This window comes from Typopeltis vanoorti, chromosome 18, assembly GCF_054136105.1.
Source record: "Typopeltis vanoorti isolate ZY-2024b chromosome 18, IOZ_Tvanoo_1.0, whole genome shotgun sequence".
In the NCBI taxonomy this organism is placed as follows: Eukaryota; Metazoa; Arthropoda; class Arachnida; order Uropygi; family Thelyphonidae; genus Typopeltis; species Typopeltis vanoorti.
The window spans coordinates 96,371,710-96,393,632 of NC_143566.1; the positions used below are offsets into that span (position 1 = coordinate 96,371,710).

General features: G+C 34.8%; 1 protein-coding gene across 1 annotated transcript in view; it reads left to right on the forward strand.

Annotated features, from left to right (window-relative positions):
* Positions 1-16,033, forward strand: part of Got2 (glutamate oxaloacetate transaminase 2) — a 170,679-nt gene extending 154,646 nt beyond the window's left edge. Inside the window, exons 10-12 of the mRNA XM_090407797.1 lie at positions 925-1,090; positions 11,937-12,087; positions 15,683-16,033. Of these exons, the coding sequence (XP_090263923.1) occupies positions 925-1,090; positions 11,937-12,087; positions 15,683-15,805 (440 nt within the window). The 3' untranslated portion in view covers positions 15,806-16,033. The remainder of the gene's footprint in view (positions 1-924; positions 1,091-11,936; positions 12,088-15,682) is intronic.
* Positions 16,034-21,923: the final 5,890 nt, after the last annotated feature.

The following is a 21,923-nucleotide window of genomic DNA, read 5'->3' on the forward strand; positions in this document are numbered from 1 at the left end:
CTTAGGTTTTTTCACCCAAAACATAAACTGGCCAGAAAAACACTTGCAATTAATAGATAAATAATATACATTGAACTCTCATATCTAACATTTTGAAATGTTAGATATGATAATATTGGAGTGCTCACAAGTAATAGATTGATTTGAGGAAAATTGTTGATAGGAGATTATCAATAATGTAAACTTAATCATGTAGTCATGTTATAGTAATCTGAACACCCACTGGGGATACATATCAGGAAATTGATGGAGTGAACTCTCAATTATCCACCACCTTCAAATAACCAGATTTTCAGTTAACCTATCTCTGAATAAGTTAGCATGTCAGCATCACTATTTTGTAACCGTAGATTTTTAGACATACGCCAAGTTAAATGAGATTATTTCTTTTTTAACTTGACTGATTGCTGAGATCACTGTATTTGCTTCATAGCCTTAGTTGCTTCAGCCTTCATTCTAAACAACCCAACATGTGACATAACTATGTGATGTTTTCTTTTTACTGTACAATGTGTTGTGTATTTATAAATTGTATTAAATATAGAAAAGTGAAAGAACAAAAAAATGGTTAAGTCAGAAGTATTTGAAGATTGTGTGAATACCGAAGAAAGAAAACCAGCAAATGAGGCAGCAGTTTTGGAGAAAAAAAAATACTATTATATATACTCGTGTGTATGACTTAATCAGTTGCAGTTGTACTTAAAATCATATATTGCACTACAGATAGTGAATGTTGTGCAACGTACTACTTTAACTTAATATGGCTGTGATCAAATAAATCGATCACAGCCATTTACTTGCTGTTCAACTTATTTTTTTTTTTTTTTTATCCTTTACAAAATAATCATTCCTAAATGAAAGCATTGTAGAGTAATTTTTTCCTTTGAAATTTAATTTCCTAATGGATTAATTAAAACATTTCAGGTGAACGTGTTGGTGCATTTAGTATGATATGTGAATCTAAAGAAGAAGCACAGCGAGTAATGTCACAGCTAAAAATTGTAATTCGTCCCACTTACTCTAATCCTCCTATTCATGGTGCTCGTCTTGCTACACTTGTGCTCACTGATCCTGGGTTAAGAAAGCAATGGTAAATCGTTTACTAAAGTTATTTTGTTTTAATTTTTTTTTTTTATTGAAAATTAAATGAACAAAATGCATGTAATTATATATCCATCTATATATATAATATAATCTGCATAGAGTTAGTTTAAAAATTTTCATAACACAGATATTTGTCATTTAATGTCATAACACAAACATTTTTCAGTGTGAAAAAGCTATTTCTTTAGTCAGATTGTTAGCATTTTCTGGAATGTTTTTTAAAGTGGTCTGTAGACTAATATGATGATCCAGCATAATTAGGACTTCATTTTTACAGAGTATCTTTTCTTGCAAGTTTGCTTGTTCTGGGCATATTTGAAGAATAGCATGCTCAGGACAAGCCAGAAGCAGTTTGCTAGTAACTATGGACTGTCAGCTTGACAGTTCATAGTTACTAGCTAAAAATTACTCTACCTGGACACAGCCCACATAGAACACAATTAAAAATACTTCATCATAATGATTTTAAACATGAGGGATGTTTTTCTGGAATCTTCAGTAACTTGTACAACATCATATAAGAATGTATTACTAGATAAGTTATTAAACTGCTAATATGTTTCTGGTTTCCAGATTAGCATCCTAAGAGCACAAATGCACGTGTTCACAGAATGTAAGGCACTGTGAGCAAGTAATTAGTGATAGTTGAATTGTAACAAACTAAATCCTAGCATGGTACATTATGGGATGTTTATTCTATAGCTGTTAAGTTGAAGGTGATCTTAAGAGTTGACTGCATCAGTGTACCCAAATTTTTGATAATGCTGCTATACTTGGGATTAGAAAGTGCTTCATTTTGGATGATGCTCTTGCAGGTCTGAGACATTGCTCCAAAAGTGGCTTCTCAGACCCCCCCCCCCCCCAATAGTTTCTATGCAGCATCATTTTTTTTCCTATTTGACACATCCAAGAGAATTGTTCTGTTTGCTTTACCTGATTGAAATTGAATGAGCAGATAATGCTTCTACTCTTTAAACCTGTAAGTGGTGAGTTTGAATTGCACTACTGTTTTATATGTGATGTATGTCTTTAGGTGGTAGGTGAGTTTTATTACTTAGGACAAACTCATCCTGCTTATTGGAGGCCTGAAATGTTTTGAAAAAGATGTTTGGTTTGTAAAGCAATATTTCTGAATTTCCTTACCCTTAGCTTCCATGATGCTAATGTGCTATAGGTTTATAGTCTTTTGTGGATGGGTGTTCAACATATAGTTTTCTGGTTCTGCTTTCACATGAGTTGTCAACTACATTAAACTAGGAACTTATCTCTGCTTTGACACATCCAGAAGCATGTAAAGTTCAATATGCAATGATTATTTATATAATAACACATTGGATGAGTGCAGTTTGATTTTTGAATGAATTTTTTCCATTGTGAGACAACTGTTCTGTTTATTGAAGACTGAAAGCTAAAGATCAGAGGAGATTGCAAAAGCTTCATAATTGATCTTTAGAATGAGATTTCAAGGACATTGAAGATAATGATGGGTATATCCTCACTGAAAGTTAGAAAGATGGAAAGAAACTGTGATGGGTCTATACAAAAAATCAGGTGCTAGGTAATAAATATTTGACACAAACATGGGAAAATGAACCTCCCATCCTCAGAGAAAAGGTGGAACTAGCTATCAGAAATATGAAAACTGGGAAAGTAGCTGGTAATGATTGATGGAATTTATACCAAGATGATAGAGCATAGACAGAGCAGGAATTGAAATAATTCTGAGATTATGCAGTTGAATTTAGACTACTAGCTTCTGACCATTGGACTGGGTGAAGACAATCTTATAGCAATCCATAAAAAAGGGGAACACCAAGAAATGTGACATCTATAGAAAATGGCATTAATCTCAAATGCAAGTAAAATCATGCTCTGTATTATCAAATAAAGAATTAATAATCACTTGAAGGTTCTTTTCTCTTTAGAACAGGCTGAATTCATGAATAGAAGTACTAGAGTCCAGTTCTCAAATCTCAGACCTCTTATTGAGAAATATGGACATGTGATTAACATCAGTGAAACAAAGCTAATGATCCTGGGTGGCAATCATAATGAAAATACTTCTGGGCTGCTTACTGTTTGTCAGGACTCATTGCTCTCTTCCAATAGCAGTCATATGGAGGAAGTAAGAAGATGGATTAAGTTCTGCAATTACTCAGCTTACCAAGATCTGAAAGAATAGAAAAATATCAACACAAAGATCAGACTGGTCAGATCCTTAATCTTTTCTGTGGTTCTTTATGGCTCAGAGTCTTGGACATTGAACAAGACAGTTAAGAGGATTAATACTTTTGAAACTTGGGACTGGAGAAGGATGTGTCGAGTTTATTAGACCGAGAAAAGAACTGACCTGAGTATCAGAGATCAGTTGAATCTTGAAATATGTCTTCTCTGTAACATGGTGGGGAAAGGCATCTTCGGATATTTTAGACACACACCAAGAAAGGGAGAGAACATTAAAAAACTTTCATGCAGGAGAAGAGGCAGGCTTCATGGACGATGACTTGAAGAAATTCCTGCTCACTGGACTAAGCTTGGAGTATTCACTTAGAATGACAGAAAGATGAAGAAGACATACATCGGATTATAACTCCATAGGAAGTATGATTACTGTAAGTAATGTTTAATTTGTTAAACATTATTTACAGTAATCTTGGAATAATTACTGACTTTGGCTATAATAATAATTAATGATTAAAGCTCTTTGAATTGAGTTAATACTTGAGTCCGAGATCAATAATAGTATTTCCTTTTCAATGGTTGAGTATAAATTAAAGATGCCAAGAAATTATATTCTTGGTTTAATCCTTTATCCAAGTGCAAGTAAATAAAGTTTGCGTGTGAAGTAACTTCACGACTGGGCAACTCGTATATAGAGGCTAAAGACTTCACATTACTTCATCATATACATCATCTGGATAAAGCAAAGGGATAATTTTTATATCTCTAATTAATGTCACTTTCTTTCATAATGCAATCCATATAGATGATGAATAAAAGTGAAGATAATGTGCACACTTGTCTTATCCCTGATTTTACATCAAACCATCTTCCTGTATTTCCTTCAATTCTAACCGATGACTTATAACTTAAATTTAGACTATGTACTGTTGTGTATAATGTTCTGTTTATCACATATAACTGCAGTGTTTTGAAAAGCTTTTCTCTTAGCACCTTGTTGTGTGCGTTTTCCAGAGGTACAAAACTTAAGTGCAGATCGTTGTCATATTCCCATGATTTCTCAACTATTTGCTATAAAGTGAAAATCTGATTTGACATTTTCTCTATTTGGCTTGAACCCTGCCTGAACATAGAAAACTTCAGCTGTATTCTTAATGGTGAAGCTATAGAACAAGTAAAATATTTCAACTATTTAGGCACAGTTTTTAACGAAGATGGAAAATAAGATTTGGAAATAGATAACAGAATAAGCAAAGCTTGGGAGCCAGTTGAATAAATTTATATGGAATAAGAGCAAAATTAGCCAAAACACTAAACTTGCCGCAAGAAGTGTTCAAATCAGTTGTATGTTATGGATCTGAGCATTGGGTTTGAAATAAAGCACTCTATTGAAAATTAGAGACCACTGATGTGAGAGTTCTAAGAAAAATAAGGGGCCTTGAAGAGATAGCATCATACATATCATACATGACAGAATCATTAAAAATTAAGACATTAGGAAGAAGTTTGATGTTTCATTCAAGAATGTATTAGGACTAATCTAAGGTAGTATGGTCACTTACATAGAAAAGAAGAAGAAATGTTAGCAAAATAGGTGTTTGATGCAAGATGACAGGAGAGAGAGAGTGAGAGAGAGATGAAGACTAGGTGGATTGATTATCAGAAGTACCTTAGAAGAACGCAATGTTAGATACCACATGATTAGAGTTCTGACAAGTAATAGACTACTATGGAGGAAGATTGTTAATAAACACCTAACAATGTAAACTTAATCATATAGTGCTGCCAAAGCAGCCTGAACCTTGAAGGTACATATCAGAAAATTGATGTTAGGGATAATGAGGAGTAAGATTTACTAATTGTGTGAATTCTCTTTTCTGTAAAGCAGTATTAAATCGTTTCTATACAAATATTTAGGAGTAATTTTAACTTGCATTCAGTTTTTTTTTTATGTAATGATCAGTGATTTCCTTTTGGTGTTCAATCATCTATTTAATTGTTGCTGAAATGTTAATCAGGTTCTTCTCCTAGTAACACTATCTTAACTCAATTCAGAAAACTTTGGTCATGAACTATTATAGCAGAAGTTAGTAATTACTTAAGGTATATATAAAAGTAATTTAATAAATCAAATATTATTTACAATAATTATATACACAACTCTTCTAGTGAACATTCAAAAAGTCATCATATTGTTAATTTAAAATATTAAGCCACACTTACACTTTCTCATAGTTTTAAATTGTGCAAACAGTTAAAGATGAACATGCAATGAGCTCAACTAAAGTTTAACGAATGGATAGACCAAGATATTGCATCATGCTAATCCATCAGTTGCACTCTAAACAACTTCAGGGAAACTGTCAACGGCTAGTTCTCTGAGTGGAATATGCACAGCTGATAAATGATATCAAATGCCTATACTGTATTCCTAGTTCAAAATTTTTAGTTGTCATCCATTCCACTTTAGGCATCAAACAGGAGAATTTAACTAAGTAAACAAAATAGTCCTCCTTTCTACTAGTTGAGAGAGCAATGTTCTCTCATTCATACCATAAGTTGGGAGAACATTCAAACAAATTGCTTTCTTTTCCATTCAGCATTGACAGTAAGAATTATCATCTGATCCCTTAGTTCATGGATTGAACAGATTCCTTTAAGTACCTTGAAAATATAAGCATATGTCAGTTGCCTTTACAAACTGTATGCATTCACTTCTTAAATAAAACCTCTATTTTATTCCTCAGATTTATTACTATGATTATGATTTAGGATCTGCGTGGAGTCATAAGATCATCCTGGGAGACCAAATTTATGGAAATTCTGAATCCATATTATTCCATTCTATCGAATTTACCTCTCTCTCTGTCTCTTTCTTTATTCCTCTCATCTCTCCAGCAGCTATTTTCTAGCATTCTTTGTTGCTAACTGAAAAAAATACTGTGTGATGATGCAGATTGAATCAGTTGCATCTGGGTTCTTCACTTTGTAAAGAGATAAATATCTTCTAAAATTTCACTGAAATATTATTCACATTTACTTCAATATTTTCTTCCACTGTGCATGTAATCTTCCATGCACTAAGGAAATTATTTTCGGTTTTGCAACTACTCTGCTGCAATGTCAACAACATAAGCTAGTTTACTCTCAATTACATAACACTGTAATGCTAGAAATATTTGTCTAGAAATATATATCTCTTCTTGACCATTTTTACATTATCAGTATTTTGTAACTTATATATACTATAATAAAATATAGTATAATTATTCAATAATTATACTGTATCATAATCATTTCTTGAATAATTATGAATAATTATTCAAGAAATACACATTGGTAACATCTTATCCTCCCATGTTCCTTTTCCAAAAAAAGCAAAGCAGAAAAACAGCTAAAGTGTTTTTTAAATTTTTTTATTTTATTTATTTATTTTTCTTTTTTTTTTTTTGAATGGCACAGAAGAATATAGCTGGCCATTTACCAGCAAAGAAATGAAATCTGCTTTGCTTAAATACCATCCAACTGCTCTTGGACCACATAATCCATTATGAGATGGTGGAACATCTGTCACCATCATTCATGGATCAACTGTTGCATCTTAACAGAATTATCTGTAAGAACATATTTCCAAATATCTAGCAAAGATGAATAATATTAGCCTTTCTAAGCCTGGGAAGGATCCAAAATCCACAAATAACTACTATCCAATCACTGTGATGAGCTGCTTGTGCATCATTCTTGGGGGGTGATTAACTCTTGTCTTTTGTGGTTTCTGGAGAGAACAGTTTTTCCAGAACACAGTCTGGCTTCCAAAAATATTCAACTACTGATCATCTAGTCTGGCTGGAGGCATGCATTAGACATTTCTGCCTAAATTGTGAGCAACTATCAGTTTTCTTTGACATGGAAAAAACATATAAAAGTCAGGTATAGGGTGATCCAGAAGTAGTAGACTTCAAAGTGTTTCAATTCTAATTATTCATTTTGCCTATAAATGGCATCCTAGGACCATTGGGCACTATCATGTAATCTATCTGCCTTGTGTTGGGTATTGGGCATCCATTGCATAATTTTGTTTATGAGGAAAGTGAAATGGTACTTTCTCAGGAATGAGTTATTTTGCCTGTCATTCTTTTGCAAATATTGTGAAGGAGTTGCATCCAAAGTATCCCTACTCTGTTGTTCCTCAAAATTCAACAGTTATGAGATTAATCAGATGCTTTTGCAAAACTGGATCAGTTGCAGACAAACAGCAGCATGGAAGATCTACCATTTTGACCGAGGCTAAAGTGCCCACGGTACATGACGTGTTGCAGTGTTCACCTTCAACAAGTCTTAGAAAACTCTGCACAGACAGTATGTCATATGGCTGCACTTGGAGAAGCACCAAACAATTAAAGCTTTGTCCATACCATGTTCACTCAGTTCAGAAATAAAAGCCACTGGATAAGGAAAAACATGTTGTGTACAGTAGATGGTTTCGATCATTTGTTTGAGGAAATAGAATTCATGAGCTATACAGTATTTTCTTCAGTGATGACAAGCATGGTTCCACGAGAGTGGATACGTCAATAGCTGAAATAATAGAATTTAGTCATCGGAAAATCCTTGTGTTTTCCATGAAATGCCCTTGCATTTCTGGAAATTAGAATGCGGTGTGCAGTATCATGCTGTCATATTGTTGAACCCATTTTCTCTGAGATGAACAATGCACTGTTCATCTCAGAATCATCTAAGATGATTCTGAGATACCAAGACATCATCACTCAGTTTGTCTCTCCTTGAAGGATGTGATTGCTGTTTTCAGCAGGAGAGTGTCAATTGCCATAAATGAAACAATGCAATTTTTGCAAGTTTTTTGCGACAGATTGATTTCAAAATGACTTTGGCCCCTAAAGTCACCAGAGTTGTCACCTCTAGATTTCTTCTTATGGGATTATATGAAAGGTATGGTGCATAAAAATAATCCTCTCAAGATGAACATCACTGAAGCAATCAGAGAAGTCGGTAATTCCATGCTTTGAAGAGTTGCCTCCAATTCATTAAAAATTATCACATGTCTGTGTTCAAGAACAAGGCAGCCATTTTGAACATTTGCTTTAGTCATGTTATTTTTGCCTTTGTAAAGATACAGTTATAAGCTTTGTTTGTAGTTAGTTCTATAAAGTTCATCATTAATATTGAAAAATGCAAGTTCATTTTATTATGTGCATGACTTTTGGATCACCCTATATATTATGTAAAAAGCGACACTGAGTATGCTTATCATATACAAATGAGTGCCACTGTTAGCAGTATATGCAAATGAGCCATGACATAAAAGCAGGTGTTTTGGAATGAATTTCCATTGGGAACAAGATATTTAACTGATGAATTCAGGTGGCAAACCATCATAAGACTAGGAGTCAGCAGAGGTAGCTAGATGGTTGTATGCTAGTCATTTCATGGTTCACAGACTGTAGAACCAATTCCAATGGTCACATATAGCATCCTGGAGATTCAGTGAAGGATGGCCACAGGCTACAACCACAGTGGCTGACATATCTCTGATTATCTGCTCTCCAAAAAAGGAGTGTTACCCTGAATCAGTTATGCTCTGACCTCATTTCAGCTACAGGGATATTGATATCTGTTTTCACTGTGTGCAAAAGGCTTTTTCAAAGGTGGTCTACATGCCCATATCCCCATGCTACAGGAGAGAATGTATGAAATGGGCCAGGCTCCACATAAACTGGATCCAAGACCAATAGGGTGGGTATTGTTTACAGACATGTCCTGATTTGCTCTACAAAGCAATACCAGATATGCTCTGATCTGGAGAAAACTGGGGGAACATGTTATCATCCCTGTAATATCCAGGAAAGGGACAAATGGTGGAAGTAGTGTGATGTTTGGGGAGGCATCTCGTTGGGTGACACACTGACCTGTATGTGCTTTATTGAAACCGTGTATTCTGCAACTTATAGAGATGAGGTTCTGGATCCCTATACTCACGTATGTGAGTGCATTTGGGGAGACACTTATCTTACAAGATGATAATGGGGGTGTCCTTTGAGTTCTTTACAGGCTATCTCCTCTCCAGTGTATAATCCACATCCAGTGCTTGGTGAGGTGCTTCAACTCTTGCACAAAATAAAGATCCTTAATTTTGAAGTTCAATTGTGTTGGATTCCCATCTACATTGGAATTAAAGGAAATGACACTGTGGATGCAGCTGCTAGATCAGCTCATACTTTTTTCAGCATGCTGTTTAACCATCCCTTTTACCAACTACAAGCAAGTTATAAAATTAGTTAATTGCCCAATGGCAATACTCCTGCCAGGAAGCACTGATGAACAATTTGCATGAGATTAAACCTGAAATTAAGCATTGGCAGTCTAGTCAATGTAGGAACAGGAGAGAGGAATTTGTCCTTGCTAGGCTCCACATAGGTCCCGGTCAGCTCACACATTCATATTTACTGAAGGCTGATGACTCACCTATGTGTGAGAAATACAATACCCCTCTTACCATTAGTCATATCCTGGTGGAGTGCAAGTTCTTCACACAAGAGAGAAGTGATATTTTTACTATTCTCACCCAGTCCTATACACTCAGGCAGTTGTTATCAGACTTGGACAAATTGCATGATATTTTAAAATTTTTACAAAACACTCATTTATTCATAGATATATGATTATAAATTTCTTTATGTGTAAATAATGCTAGTCATTATCTACACATAAAGGGGAACATGCATACATTTTATTTACTGATTCGTCTTCTTATAACTTTGAACTTATATTTTATATTATTAACTAATTTATCTCCTTATTTATCAACACCCTGTGTCTTAGCACATATTACATTTTTTGTCCTTATACCATAAAACCACAAATCAATCAATCAAACTTAAAGACAAAGCTGACTTGATGGCATCATTCTTCTCTTCTAATTCCTGCATTGATGACTTGGGTAAAGTTTTCTCCACTCCACCAAGAATCTCTCTATGTCACCCATTGTCTTCTGCCAGAAAAAAAATCCAAAGAATCCTTAATAACCTGAACAAACAAGGCATCTGGTCCTAAGAGTATCCCACTTATTGTGATAAACATTTGTGCCCTTGAACTAACACCTGTCCAGCATTGCCTCTTCAATCTATTCTGTTCAACTGACATCTACCCTACAACATGGAAAAAGGGCCACATCCAGCCTGCCCCAAATAAAGTTGATAAAAAGTCAACCAGCGAACTACTGTGCAATGGCACAGTAGCTTTCTAAAGTAGTTCTTCTGTTCTCTAAAATTATGGAAGAGGTCATCGACATCCAACCCTTGAACCCCCTAGAGACCTATCAGCGACCAGCAATACAGATTCCACCACTTGCAACCTACAGCTGATCTTCTTGCTTTCACTACACTCCTCTGTACTCAAGCCATGGAAAAAATTGGAGAAATTTGAGTGGTTCCCCTCAACATTTCAAAGGCATTTCATCAGGCTTTGGCACATGTGCCTACATTTCAAACTGCCATCCTTTGGTCTGTCTTCCCTGCTCTGCAACTGGATTGCCAGCTTTCTCACTGGCATCTGACTACATGTCATGGTGATTGGTTTCCTCTCTTCAGGTTTCCCCACCAATGCAGGGAGTACCCCTTGGTCCTGTTATTTCGTCTACTCTCTTCCTCTTGTATATAAATGACCTGCTCTCACAGGCTTCCAATCCTGTCCATAGCTTTGCTGATGATAGTACTCACCATTCCTCCTTTTTCATTTGACAAACAGTGTAGTGCTCGAGATCCACCATGACCATTGGCTTGAACTCTGACCTTCTGGCTATATCCCAGTGGGTCAAGGGCAACATTGTGGACTTCAATGCCACCAAAACTCAGTCCTGTCTGATCACTTGCAAGAAAGAGCTTGCATCCCCCCCCCTACCTTCAATAACACTGAGTTCTCCAAACACAATCAGAATGCCTTCTTGGACTGATGTACACCTCATATTTCCTGACACAAACACATTTCAACTATATCTTCTACAGCTGCCAACAAACTTGGTGTACTTTTTTGCACAAGACACTGCTTCACATATTCACAGCTGCTAACTATGCAAATCCCAAATCTGCCCAACCAAGGAATATTGCTCCCATATTTGGGACAGTGCACCAAAATCCTCTCTATGGTTGCTTGGTTCTATTAAGAAGAGGGCAGTCCAGCCTAATTACTGAACCTTCTCCTTTTTGCCTCTTCTACTGATAGTTTATGGACATTGCTCTGCTGAATTGGCCACTATGATTCCTCCACTTTCCTCCAAAATCATTAGAACCATAGCCACTACTAACTCCTTCTGCAGTCCATTTTGAATTGAACTCACTGAACCTACTTTCTCTATCATCCCTCTGCTTCTGTTCTTTGGAAGAAAGCAGACTGGGAGTGATTGTTCAGCTTTTCCAACAAAATGTGAACTGATTCCTCCTTTTTTGCTTTTTCTCTTGTCCACACAGTGCACTAATGTGCAGTGTGTGGCTCAGATAAATTAAGTTTTCTGGGCAGTCCAAAATCATAACCTAAACATAAAAGAAATCAAACAGAAAAAACTTTTTCCTCTTTCATCTGAACTTCTTAAACCTGATTTCCATAACTTTTATAAGATTGCTTTTATTTGTTATTAGGTTGTCAGATGTGAAAGGTATGGCAAATCGTATCATTAGCATGCGAGAGAAGTTGAAGAGTGGCTTAAAGAGAGAAGGATCTACTCGTAACTGGGAGCATATAACTGAACAAATAGGCATGTTTTGTTTTACTGGGATGACACAAGATCAGGTGTGTACATCTGTTTTGGTAATAAACATTGTATTTATTAATAGACTCGATATGAATAATAAAGCTTTTTTAAACAAATGAAAATAGAAATTGTGATTATCCCTTTAACTTTGTATTCGCTGTACTCATAAGAAAACAAACACGGCAACTCATGACAAATGAAAACATTCAGTTGGATTGGTTGACACAATAACCAATCACAATTACTGATTTCTCAGTGCTGTTGTATCAGTGCACACTCTGGGTGGTTTAAAACTACTGGTTTTAAGAATTTGACCTGCTGCACCATCTGTACGTCTGTTTGAAGGTCTCAAACATATCCGTATTTGTGACCACACACCCAGGCTGTTAATGCGAATGTGATGCAGTGTTTATCTTATCAGTGGTCCTAATGGACACTTAAGAACCCACGACCTTTCCATGACTTACGGAAAGTAACCGTAACTCAATATATGAGAGGTCAAAGAACATATGAGCACATCAGTGCCATGTCTTCGGGTGCATGTGAGGACTCAGAAGTTTGACATATTATTTTTTTTGAAGGGTTGTAGTTGTTTGAAAATACTCCTTGCTATAGGCTGTTCCGGAAGATGGAAGCAGATTGAATAAAAGAGGAAGAACAAAAACAGGTTCATTGTGTTTTGCAGCTGCACAGTAAAGGGGTGTTGGACAGCTGCTGCTGTTCCTGTATTAACAGGTGCAGCAAAGTGTAGGAATGATGGTTTCCAGTTCATTGGAATAATGACAATTGAAGTGCCTGTATAATAGACACAGAGCTGAAACAAAAGTGAACCTGTGAGATAGGGATTGTCTATGAGCTGAATTGCTTTCCTCTGAACAACGTCAAGAATTTTTAGGTACTCCACCCCAAATTTAAGAGTATAACATCTGTATAAAGTGAAGAGCTAAATTTGAATATCTTCACCTTTGCCTGATTTTACATCAAACCAATTCTGACTGCTTACATCATCATCATCATCAAATTCCTGATATATACCCTCAAGGGGTGTATAGGATATGATAGTACTACATGAAAAATTTACATCATTACTAACTTCCTATCTACAATTTTCCTCCAAATCAGTCTGTTACCTGTCAAGACTTCAACATTATCAGATCTTATATCTTGGTCTTCTGCTGGGTATTTTTCCTGCCAACTGGGCAGAGAACACTTGTTTTGCTAATCTTTCCTCTCATTCTGTTTAAGTGAAAATACCACCTGAGATTAGCTGTGCTAACGCATTCCTGGATGCTGACAATGTCGAGTTCTTTCCTAATATCCTCGGTTTTTATGTGATATTGCCATTGATGCCATCTGTTCATGTTCCTAATCTTTCTCAGGACTCTCATATCTTCTGTCTTTGGTCAAGTGTTTTACTTCTGACCCAGCTTTCAGATCGATAAGTTAAAATTGGTTTGAAAACTGTATTGTATACAAACTAATATAGTGTTTTGACTAATTTCTCTCTTATTCCATATAAATTTATTCAGTTGACTTCCTACCATACCAGCTTTGTTGTTTCTGTTGTCTATTTCCATATTTAGTTCATCATCTTCATTAAAAATCATGCCTAAGTAATTTTTTTTAATTAATTAAGTAGCTGAAATGTTTTACTTGTTCTATAGGCTTTCCATTCACAATGCATTTGATATTTTCAATGCTTCTGCCTATTTTCATTGTCTTTCTCATGCAGCCAATATACAACTTTTAGATTCCCCCCCCCCCACCCCCAGTTTTAAGCATTTTTGGTTGAATATCATTTCTTGTTTCATTTAACAATCTTTCAAAGAATAATCTTTGACTTTATCTTCAGTTTTCATGTCCCCTGTATCTCTGATTTCTTTTACAGTAATCTTTCTTCCATTTTTAAGCATCTTCAGTTTTTTAAGCAGCTTCCAGAATGTTCACCACCTTTGTTTTGTTACATTTAATCTTCATCATTATTCTTACCCAAAGTGTTCTGAACCAGGGCAAACAGCAAAAAGTGAGCTACTGGATAAAAGTCAACTGAATTAATTTATGTGGAATAAGAGAGAAATTAGCCAAAACACTAAATTAGCCGTATACATGACAGTGTTTAAACCTATTTTAACTTATGGATCTCAGAGCTGGGTTAGTAGTAAAACACTTGACCAAAGACTAGAGACCGCATATATGAGAGTCCTGAGAAAGATTAGGGGTATGAACAGGTGGCATCAATGGCAATATCATATTAAAAACAAGGATATTAGGAAAGAACTTGATATTGTCAGCATCCAGAAATGCATTAGCAGATCTAATCTCATGGTGGTATGGTCACTGAAGCAGAATGGGGTGAGGAAAGATTAGCAGGAAATCGCCCAGAGGAAGACCAAGATATAGGTGGATCGAGACAGTAAAGAGTGCCATAGAAGACAGAAATATAAGACCTGATAATATTGGAGTCTTGACATTTAACAAACTGATTTGGAGGAAAATTGTAGATAGGAAGTTAGTAATGGTGTAAATTTTTCATGCAGTACTATCATATCCTTTGCATCCCTTGAGGGTATATATCAGGAATTTGATGATGATGAAAGTGTTATGATTACTTTTATTGTCTATCTACTTTTACTACATAGCTTAGCTTTGTTGCTTTTTTTTTTTTTTTCTCCCCATAGAATCTGACTGACTTAAACTTTGATATGCTGTCTTGCTTTCTAGAACTGCCTCTAACTTTTTGAGGCCATCATGAAGTTGAAATTTTTCTCCCCTTGCAAACACTTTCACATCCATATATGACTATTGACTCTCTCAAGGCACATCTTTTAAAAGAATTTTAGTAAGATTATTTGTTAGCTCTCCTGGAAACTGAAACATTATAATTAGGTTTGATCCAGTATATTATCTAGCAGTGGGTCTGCAGAATAAATAATTTAGAGTGTCCTCAGGGAATGTTGGATCTCTCCATGGTAGCTGATGTCACTCTGAAAACATCACTTATTTCATACTGAAAGAAGTGTACTGAACATGGTTTTTGGCTACTTCAGGCTTCTAGTAAGAAGCAAAGTGGTAGTTGCACAGATCACTGAAATGCACCTGCCACCTAGTGGTGTTATCATACCACAGAGGCTTTATCTTTTGTCTGGTGAGGTGTGAACACCTTGACCTTTGTCTGTGTTATTTCACTCCTGGATAATTTCTGCCAGTGTGTGGTTTAATACCAGTTGACTGAGGTATATAAAGTATATAAATGCCAATAGCTGTTCTGTTAACCTCAGTGCTGAGCACAACAAACTTTGAAGTCAAGCTGGTCTGTAGCAAAAAGCTACTCTGCTTATAGAGAAAAAAAAAAAAAAAAAAAAGTCCTTTTATATTCAATGTACTTGTTGGAAAGCTATTTCAGAGAAGTTTTTCTGTCTCTGACAACTTCCTCTAGTTAACTCCTCACCCAAAAGGGGGTCCACATCTCCCCCTTTTTTTAAACAATCATTTAACAGTGGCCTTAATGAAGTATTCTTCTGTAGGCCACAACTGCATTATCTTTCATTTATATATTTCTAAATGAAAATTTTCTGCAAACTACCCTCCTTCCCAAAAAAATGATGCTATATTATTATTTTATTTATTTTTTAGGTGGAGCGTCTTACAAAAGAATTCCATATCTACTTAACTAAGGATGGGCGTATTTCAGTAGCTGGTGTATCTTCTACAAATGTTGACTATCTAGCTCATGCCATGCATCAGGTTACAAAATAATAAATATTACTTGGATTTGTTGGCTGTTAAGAGGGGGATTTAATATGATTATGTACAGGGAAAGGAAATATGTTTATAATTTTATTTTTTATCAGTTTTTAGATAGACATATTTTGTTTTACAGTTGTTGTTGTTGGAAATGAACACACTACAATCATACCCGGCTGATTAACTAGTCATGTTAGAATAAAAGGCAATCAAAAATAAAATTTCATAGTTTCTACACCATGCAGTCTTTTGTTTATTTAATCTTATAACACTGGTATTCTGAAATAATTTGAAAAATTTTACTATTTTTAAGAAAACTAACATTTAATATGGCATTTAAATATGTTAATTGTTACTTAAATTTCTCTTCATATATCAGTGGTGTTCAACCGTTTTTACTATGCGATCTACTCTCTTATATAGATCACATTCCCCCAACCTGATATCTGATTACGCACAAATAAACAACTAAAAAAAAAAAAAAATACACAACTAAAAACTTTATTTGTATGTTTAAAATTTTATTTATTACTTTTAATTATTTTAATACAACAACAAAAAAAAAAAAAAAATATATATATATATATATTGGAATAAAATATTTCTCTATTTTGGAAAACCAAAGTTAGAAAAAACAACAGATTGATTACAAACTCATAAGTTACAGGAAATGCTGGTTGATTAAAAAAAAAAAAAAGAGTTAACGTGAAATTCGGTATTGTTTGGACTTCGCATATTTTCATAGTCAAGTTTGATATGAAGAAGTGGCCAATTGCAGACAATCATCCAAATGATCACTTGTAATTTGGTTTCTTAATTGATTTTTATGACGTTCGTATTTTAAATCTTGAATTTATTTCTTCCTCAACTAATTCTATTTCACAAATAAATTATTTTAAATCATAGTGAAGCATTTCTTGATTTCATTCAAAAAATTTTAATAAATATGGGAAATGTCTAAATTCGCAGTCATTTATATTTTTCTTAAAAGTAAAATTTTGGAAAATTTTTATATTGAACTTAACATGTCAATTAAATTTTTATCTCTGCCTTGTAACTCTAAATTTAAATTGCTTAATTTCGTACAGAAATCTACTAAAAATGATGTGTAACAACCATCTTTTATCACTCAATTGTGGATAAATATCTGCTTTTTCTTCAAGAAAAATTTTTTATATCGTTAATTAATACAAGAAATCTTTCTAAAAATTGACTTCTGCTGAGCCAGCGAACATTATTGTACAACAGAAGTTCCCTATCATCATCTGCCTGTAATTTAAATAACCGCCGTTGCAGGGCTTTTCCTCGAACAGAATTTACAATTTTAAATGTAATATCCAAAACATCTTTTGTGTTTGATCTTTTACTACACAGTACTTGTTGGTGAATAATACAATGGTACGTTAAAAAAATCTGGATATTTGTCATCGTTTTTACATGATGAAATGAAGCCTGATTTATTACCTATCATTGCAGGAGCACCTTTGAAAATTATACCAATAATGGTATAATTTTCAAAAGTTCTTCTTTACTTGAATAATCTTGAAAAACCATGCGAATAAATGGGCAATAACTGAGCAATATCAGTGAAGTTGTTTGATTCATCAAATTGTAATGAAAACGCAACACACACATACTGGTGAATGTCTGACATTAACTGAGTATTCAGATTGGCACTTAAAATTTCAACTCTTCTCATAACCATTGTTCTGGAAAGTTGTAAATCTTTAATATTCGAAATGATTTCATTTTTATTTTTAAAATCAGAAAATAAAGATTCTGCTGCTACAAGAAACGATTCTTTTATTAACTCTACATCAGTAAAAGGCTTTTTTACTTTTGCTAATAAATGACACACTTTCAAAGATGCAATAGTGACTGATATTGGTTTATTTATTATTTTCGAAATCATATTTTGTTGTCCAGAAAGTCCTGCCTTTTAAATTTATAATTTTTAATTTACGTATTTCGGAATTTTTAAGAAAATCTTCATCATATTTTGCATGTAGCAATTGAAAATGTCTCTTAATATTACCATTTTTTTTGGAATTACTACAGATGAATTACAAATCAAACAACACTTTCCATTTACCATTGTAAAGAAAAAGTCCATTTCCCATGCCTTGTGAAAATTATACGTCTTCGATTTCTTTGATACATTCATGATTATTCTCAAATTAAATGAAACGCATACAATGTGCTTTTCTTATATGTTTACTTTTGCTATCCAGTCATTACTGCAAAACTTTTATTATTATTTAATTTTGTATACTTGGAATTTCTATTAATTACTTGTGATGTCTTTTACTCTATACTTTATTCTCCATTATTCTAATTTGCTGTGCGCGCTTTCTCTCTCTCAGAATCTCTCTTGTTTATCTTATTACGTGCTATGTTTATCTACCTTTCGCATTATGAGTCCTATGCCTAAGAAAATTTATTTAAAATGAGACTGCACCACTAATATCTTTGATTAGCAAAAAGAACTCAAATATACCGCTGGTAGATTTCTCTTTCTCTAACACAAATTCCTACATTAAAACTTTCACAAACAGTCGTGGTCTATTCTTTTTCTTAATTTCACGCTTTGGCCAACTCGCTTAGATTCCCGATCAACAAGTCCGATTTATTTTAGAAACAGTGCAGTTGTAAATAAACAGGCAGCATTCTTTTAACAAGAAAGACTATGAAATATACACAATTTTAACGTTAGGGAGATTGCTTTCTCTATCCATCTATAAAAACTTTAGCAAAAATTAGAACCTTCTTTCTTCAACATTAAATACTTTCACATAAGGTTTCCTACTCTCAGTTTACAAATTTTTACTTATTAATCTCTAAGCTTACTCATAAAGAGGTTACCTAAATCTGTGTTATCTTTACACATTTGATATCAACCTCTAACATGCCAATTGATTCTCTTATGGACATTTCTTAACACTATTGAACATATATTCTCAAGCAACGTGGATCTGGGCTGGCTCTCTGACAGCGACTCTGGAACCGGGACCCCTTCAGTCCCTTTTTATTAGGCCTCCTCTGAGACCTCGCATGAAGTTTAGCAACCCCCAAAGAATCAGTATGAGTCTTTCATCTTAAGTTTCAAGTTCGGCACGCCTTTGGTTCTCCTTCGCTTTCTTTTGATTGTAAGTTGCCAGCCATTGGAAAGTTGTTTGAACTCTTTCTGACTGACTTCGGAGATGTTTACACTTGTGAGTATGAGAAAACCTGCAAGCCTTTCTCATACATACAAGTTTCAATAACAATCTTTCTAATGCCGCCATGTACAGCTTCGGCGACAAAAACATTGCCTTTTTTTTAACACTCTAACATATTCTTATTAAAGCAGTATATACAGTTAGCTTCAAAAGAGTTATTTACAAAAACATCTAATACAAACTATACCGAGACAAACAAAGTTTATTTTTTTACAATATTCACATGGGAGTTAACCTAAGTAAAAAATCAATGTAATGTGCTTTGGAATATTTAATATTTAAGCTACAATCAAGTTTTTACGCTTTGCTTATAATCGTATTCACTCAGCTCGCTGTTTGTCTTCCACTGATCCAAATTAATTCATTTACCCGGACTTATAAGAAAATTACTGATTTGACAATTTTAACAAAAAATGAACAATAGCAGTACCCTTAAAGCGAATTAAAAATAATACAAAATAATGATAAATAAAATATTATGTTTTCAGTTTTAATTAAATTTGTAAGGAGGAATACACAAGAAATCGACCAAAAATCGCTCTGCGATCGATGGGTTGAACACCTCTGTCATATATCAATTTAAAATGAACTAATGACTCAGATTTATGTACCTATATTTGAGTCTTATATCAAACAAAATTTAATCTAGAAAGAGTGGAGAAATTCTGGTAACCATATGGGATTAAAGAGAAGATGCAGTGTAAAAGATGAGAATAGAGGATATGCAAACCAGGAGACCTCCACCTAGCCTTTAAAGGAATGCAGAGAACCGACCAGGGCTTCTGACCTAATGTCCAATCCACACCTTCCATGGTGCACTTCGAGAATAAGAAACCAACCAGGGCTTCTGACCTAATGTCCAATTCACACCTTCTCGTGGTGCACCTCGGGTATCTAACTGGATACTGAATGAACGAGGATGGGCTGGCAATTTGGGATTTCGCCGACCAAATTGTATTTTTATTGGCTTAAACCAATAGAAAATGATGATAAAACATGACAAAATTTCATGTTGGCTGGAGCATCACCCGGTTAAACAAGGCCCCGTTGTTTTCGCCAGGGAACCAGGGCAAACAGTGAAAAGTCAGCTACTGGAACAAATCCGAAAGCACACCCCAACTCAACATCACCAGAGTTAAAGATCGGTGCTATCAACATAAGAAACCTGAATGGCAAAGAAATGGAGCTAGCTGAGGAATTAGATAAGTACCAGATCAACATAATAGGGGTGACCAAAACAAAAATGACAAAAACTGGTGAGATCTTTCTGAGCAATAAATACAAAATGTTATATTCAGCTAATGACAATCAAGGAAAAGAAGGAGTAGCCATAGTATTCAATACAAAATATGAGGGTAATCTTCTTGAATGGCAGTCAGTCTCAAGTAGAGTAATGTGGGCAAATACGAGAATGGGGAACTGGACAATGAGACTTATTTGTGCCTATGGTCCCACAGAAGGTTCTACTAAGGTAGAAGTGGAGGAATTTTTTGAAGCTTTAGAAAAAGCAACTGACACAATGAAAAAGGAAAAGTTGCTCCTTGTTGGGGATCTAAATAGCAGAGTAGGAAATGATTGTGAGACATACAAAAATATTTTGGGAAAATTTGGAGAAAAGAGCAAAGCTAATAATAATGGCAAATATCTGTTGGATTTCTGCTCAGGACATGGACTGGTTATTACTAACACCATGTTCCAACATAAAAATGTGCACAAATTCACATTGGGAGAAGAGGCAAGGAATAAGAAAAGTCTCATTGACTATGTTATTTTTGATAGAGATGTTTTCTCCCTGGTGCAGGACACCAGAGTGTACAGAGGATTTGAAATTGGAAGTGATCACTATTTAGTCTTGAGCAGGATAAAATTGAATTTTGTATTGAAAAGAATAACATGTAAGAAAGTTTTAAAGCGAATAAAAGTTGAGCAGCTCTCATATGTGAACTGTAGACTAAAATACACAAAGATTATTGAAGAAAAAATGAAAGAGTTTGAGAACAGGAACCAAACCTTGGAGATTCAGTGGCAAGCCTTGAAGAAAACCCTGATTGATTCAGCCAGAGAAGCATGTGGTGAGGTTGTCAGCAAGGATAGAAAAAATCAGAACTCCATGGTAGACACAAGAAGTTAAAGAGACAGTGAAGGAAAAGAAGAAAGCATATCAAAAGTTCCTGGCAAATAAGTCAGCTTGTGCTCTTAGAGAATGCAGTGACAAATGTAAGAAAGCTAAACAAAAGTCATGGGAGGACTTTGGCAAGATCATAGAAAATAAATATCAAGAAGGTGGTAAGATATTCTGGAGGTTGTTCAAGAAGCTTAGAAATGGAGGAAAGAGTGCTGTAAAAGGAGTTAGAGATGATAAAGGTTACATGAAAACAGTAGAAAAAGATATCCTCGATGTATGGACAAGCAGTGATAGCACAGCAGTAAAAAAAACACACAACAGGCATACAGTCAGGAATGCACAGTAGCGCACTCAGAATTTAATCTTGGAGGGGGCCAAGCACTCAGGATTTAACCTCTGTGGGAGGGGGCCGAGTTGAGTATACGATTTGCGAATACACACTACGCATCGCATACAACTTATGACTGAGCATCTGCAGTGATCGCTAATTCATACGTAGTATAGAAATAGAAGACACGACATAACATAAATAAAAAGAATTTTAATTAGGAAAAGATTTTTGGAAATTTTTCTAGTGTTTTTTCCTTTCCTTTGGGGGGTGCCCTGGCCACTCCCCCCCCCCTGGGTGCGCCACTGGGAATACATATCCATACTTGAAGTAGAAAAAGCCATCAAATGCTTGAAATGTGGAACGGCAGCAGGAGTAGATGATATTCGACCAGAAATGCTGAAATATGGTGGTATAAAAGTCTTTCATTGGCTGCACTGCATAGTTCAGAAAGCCTGG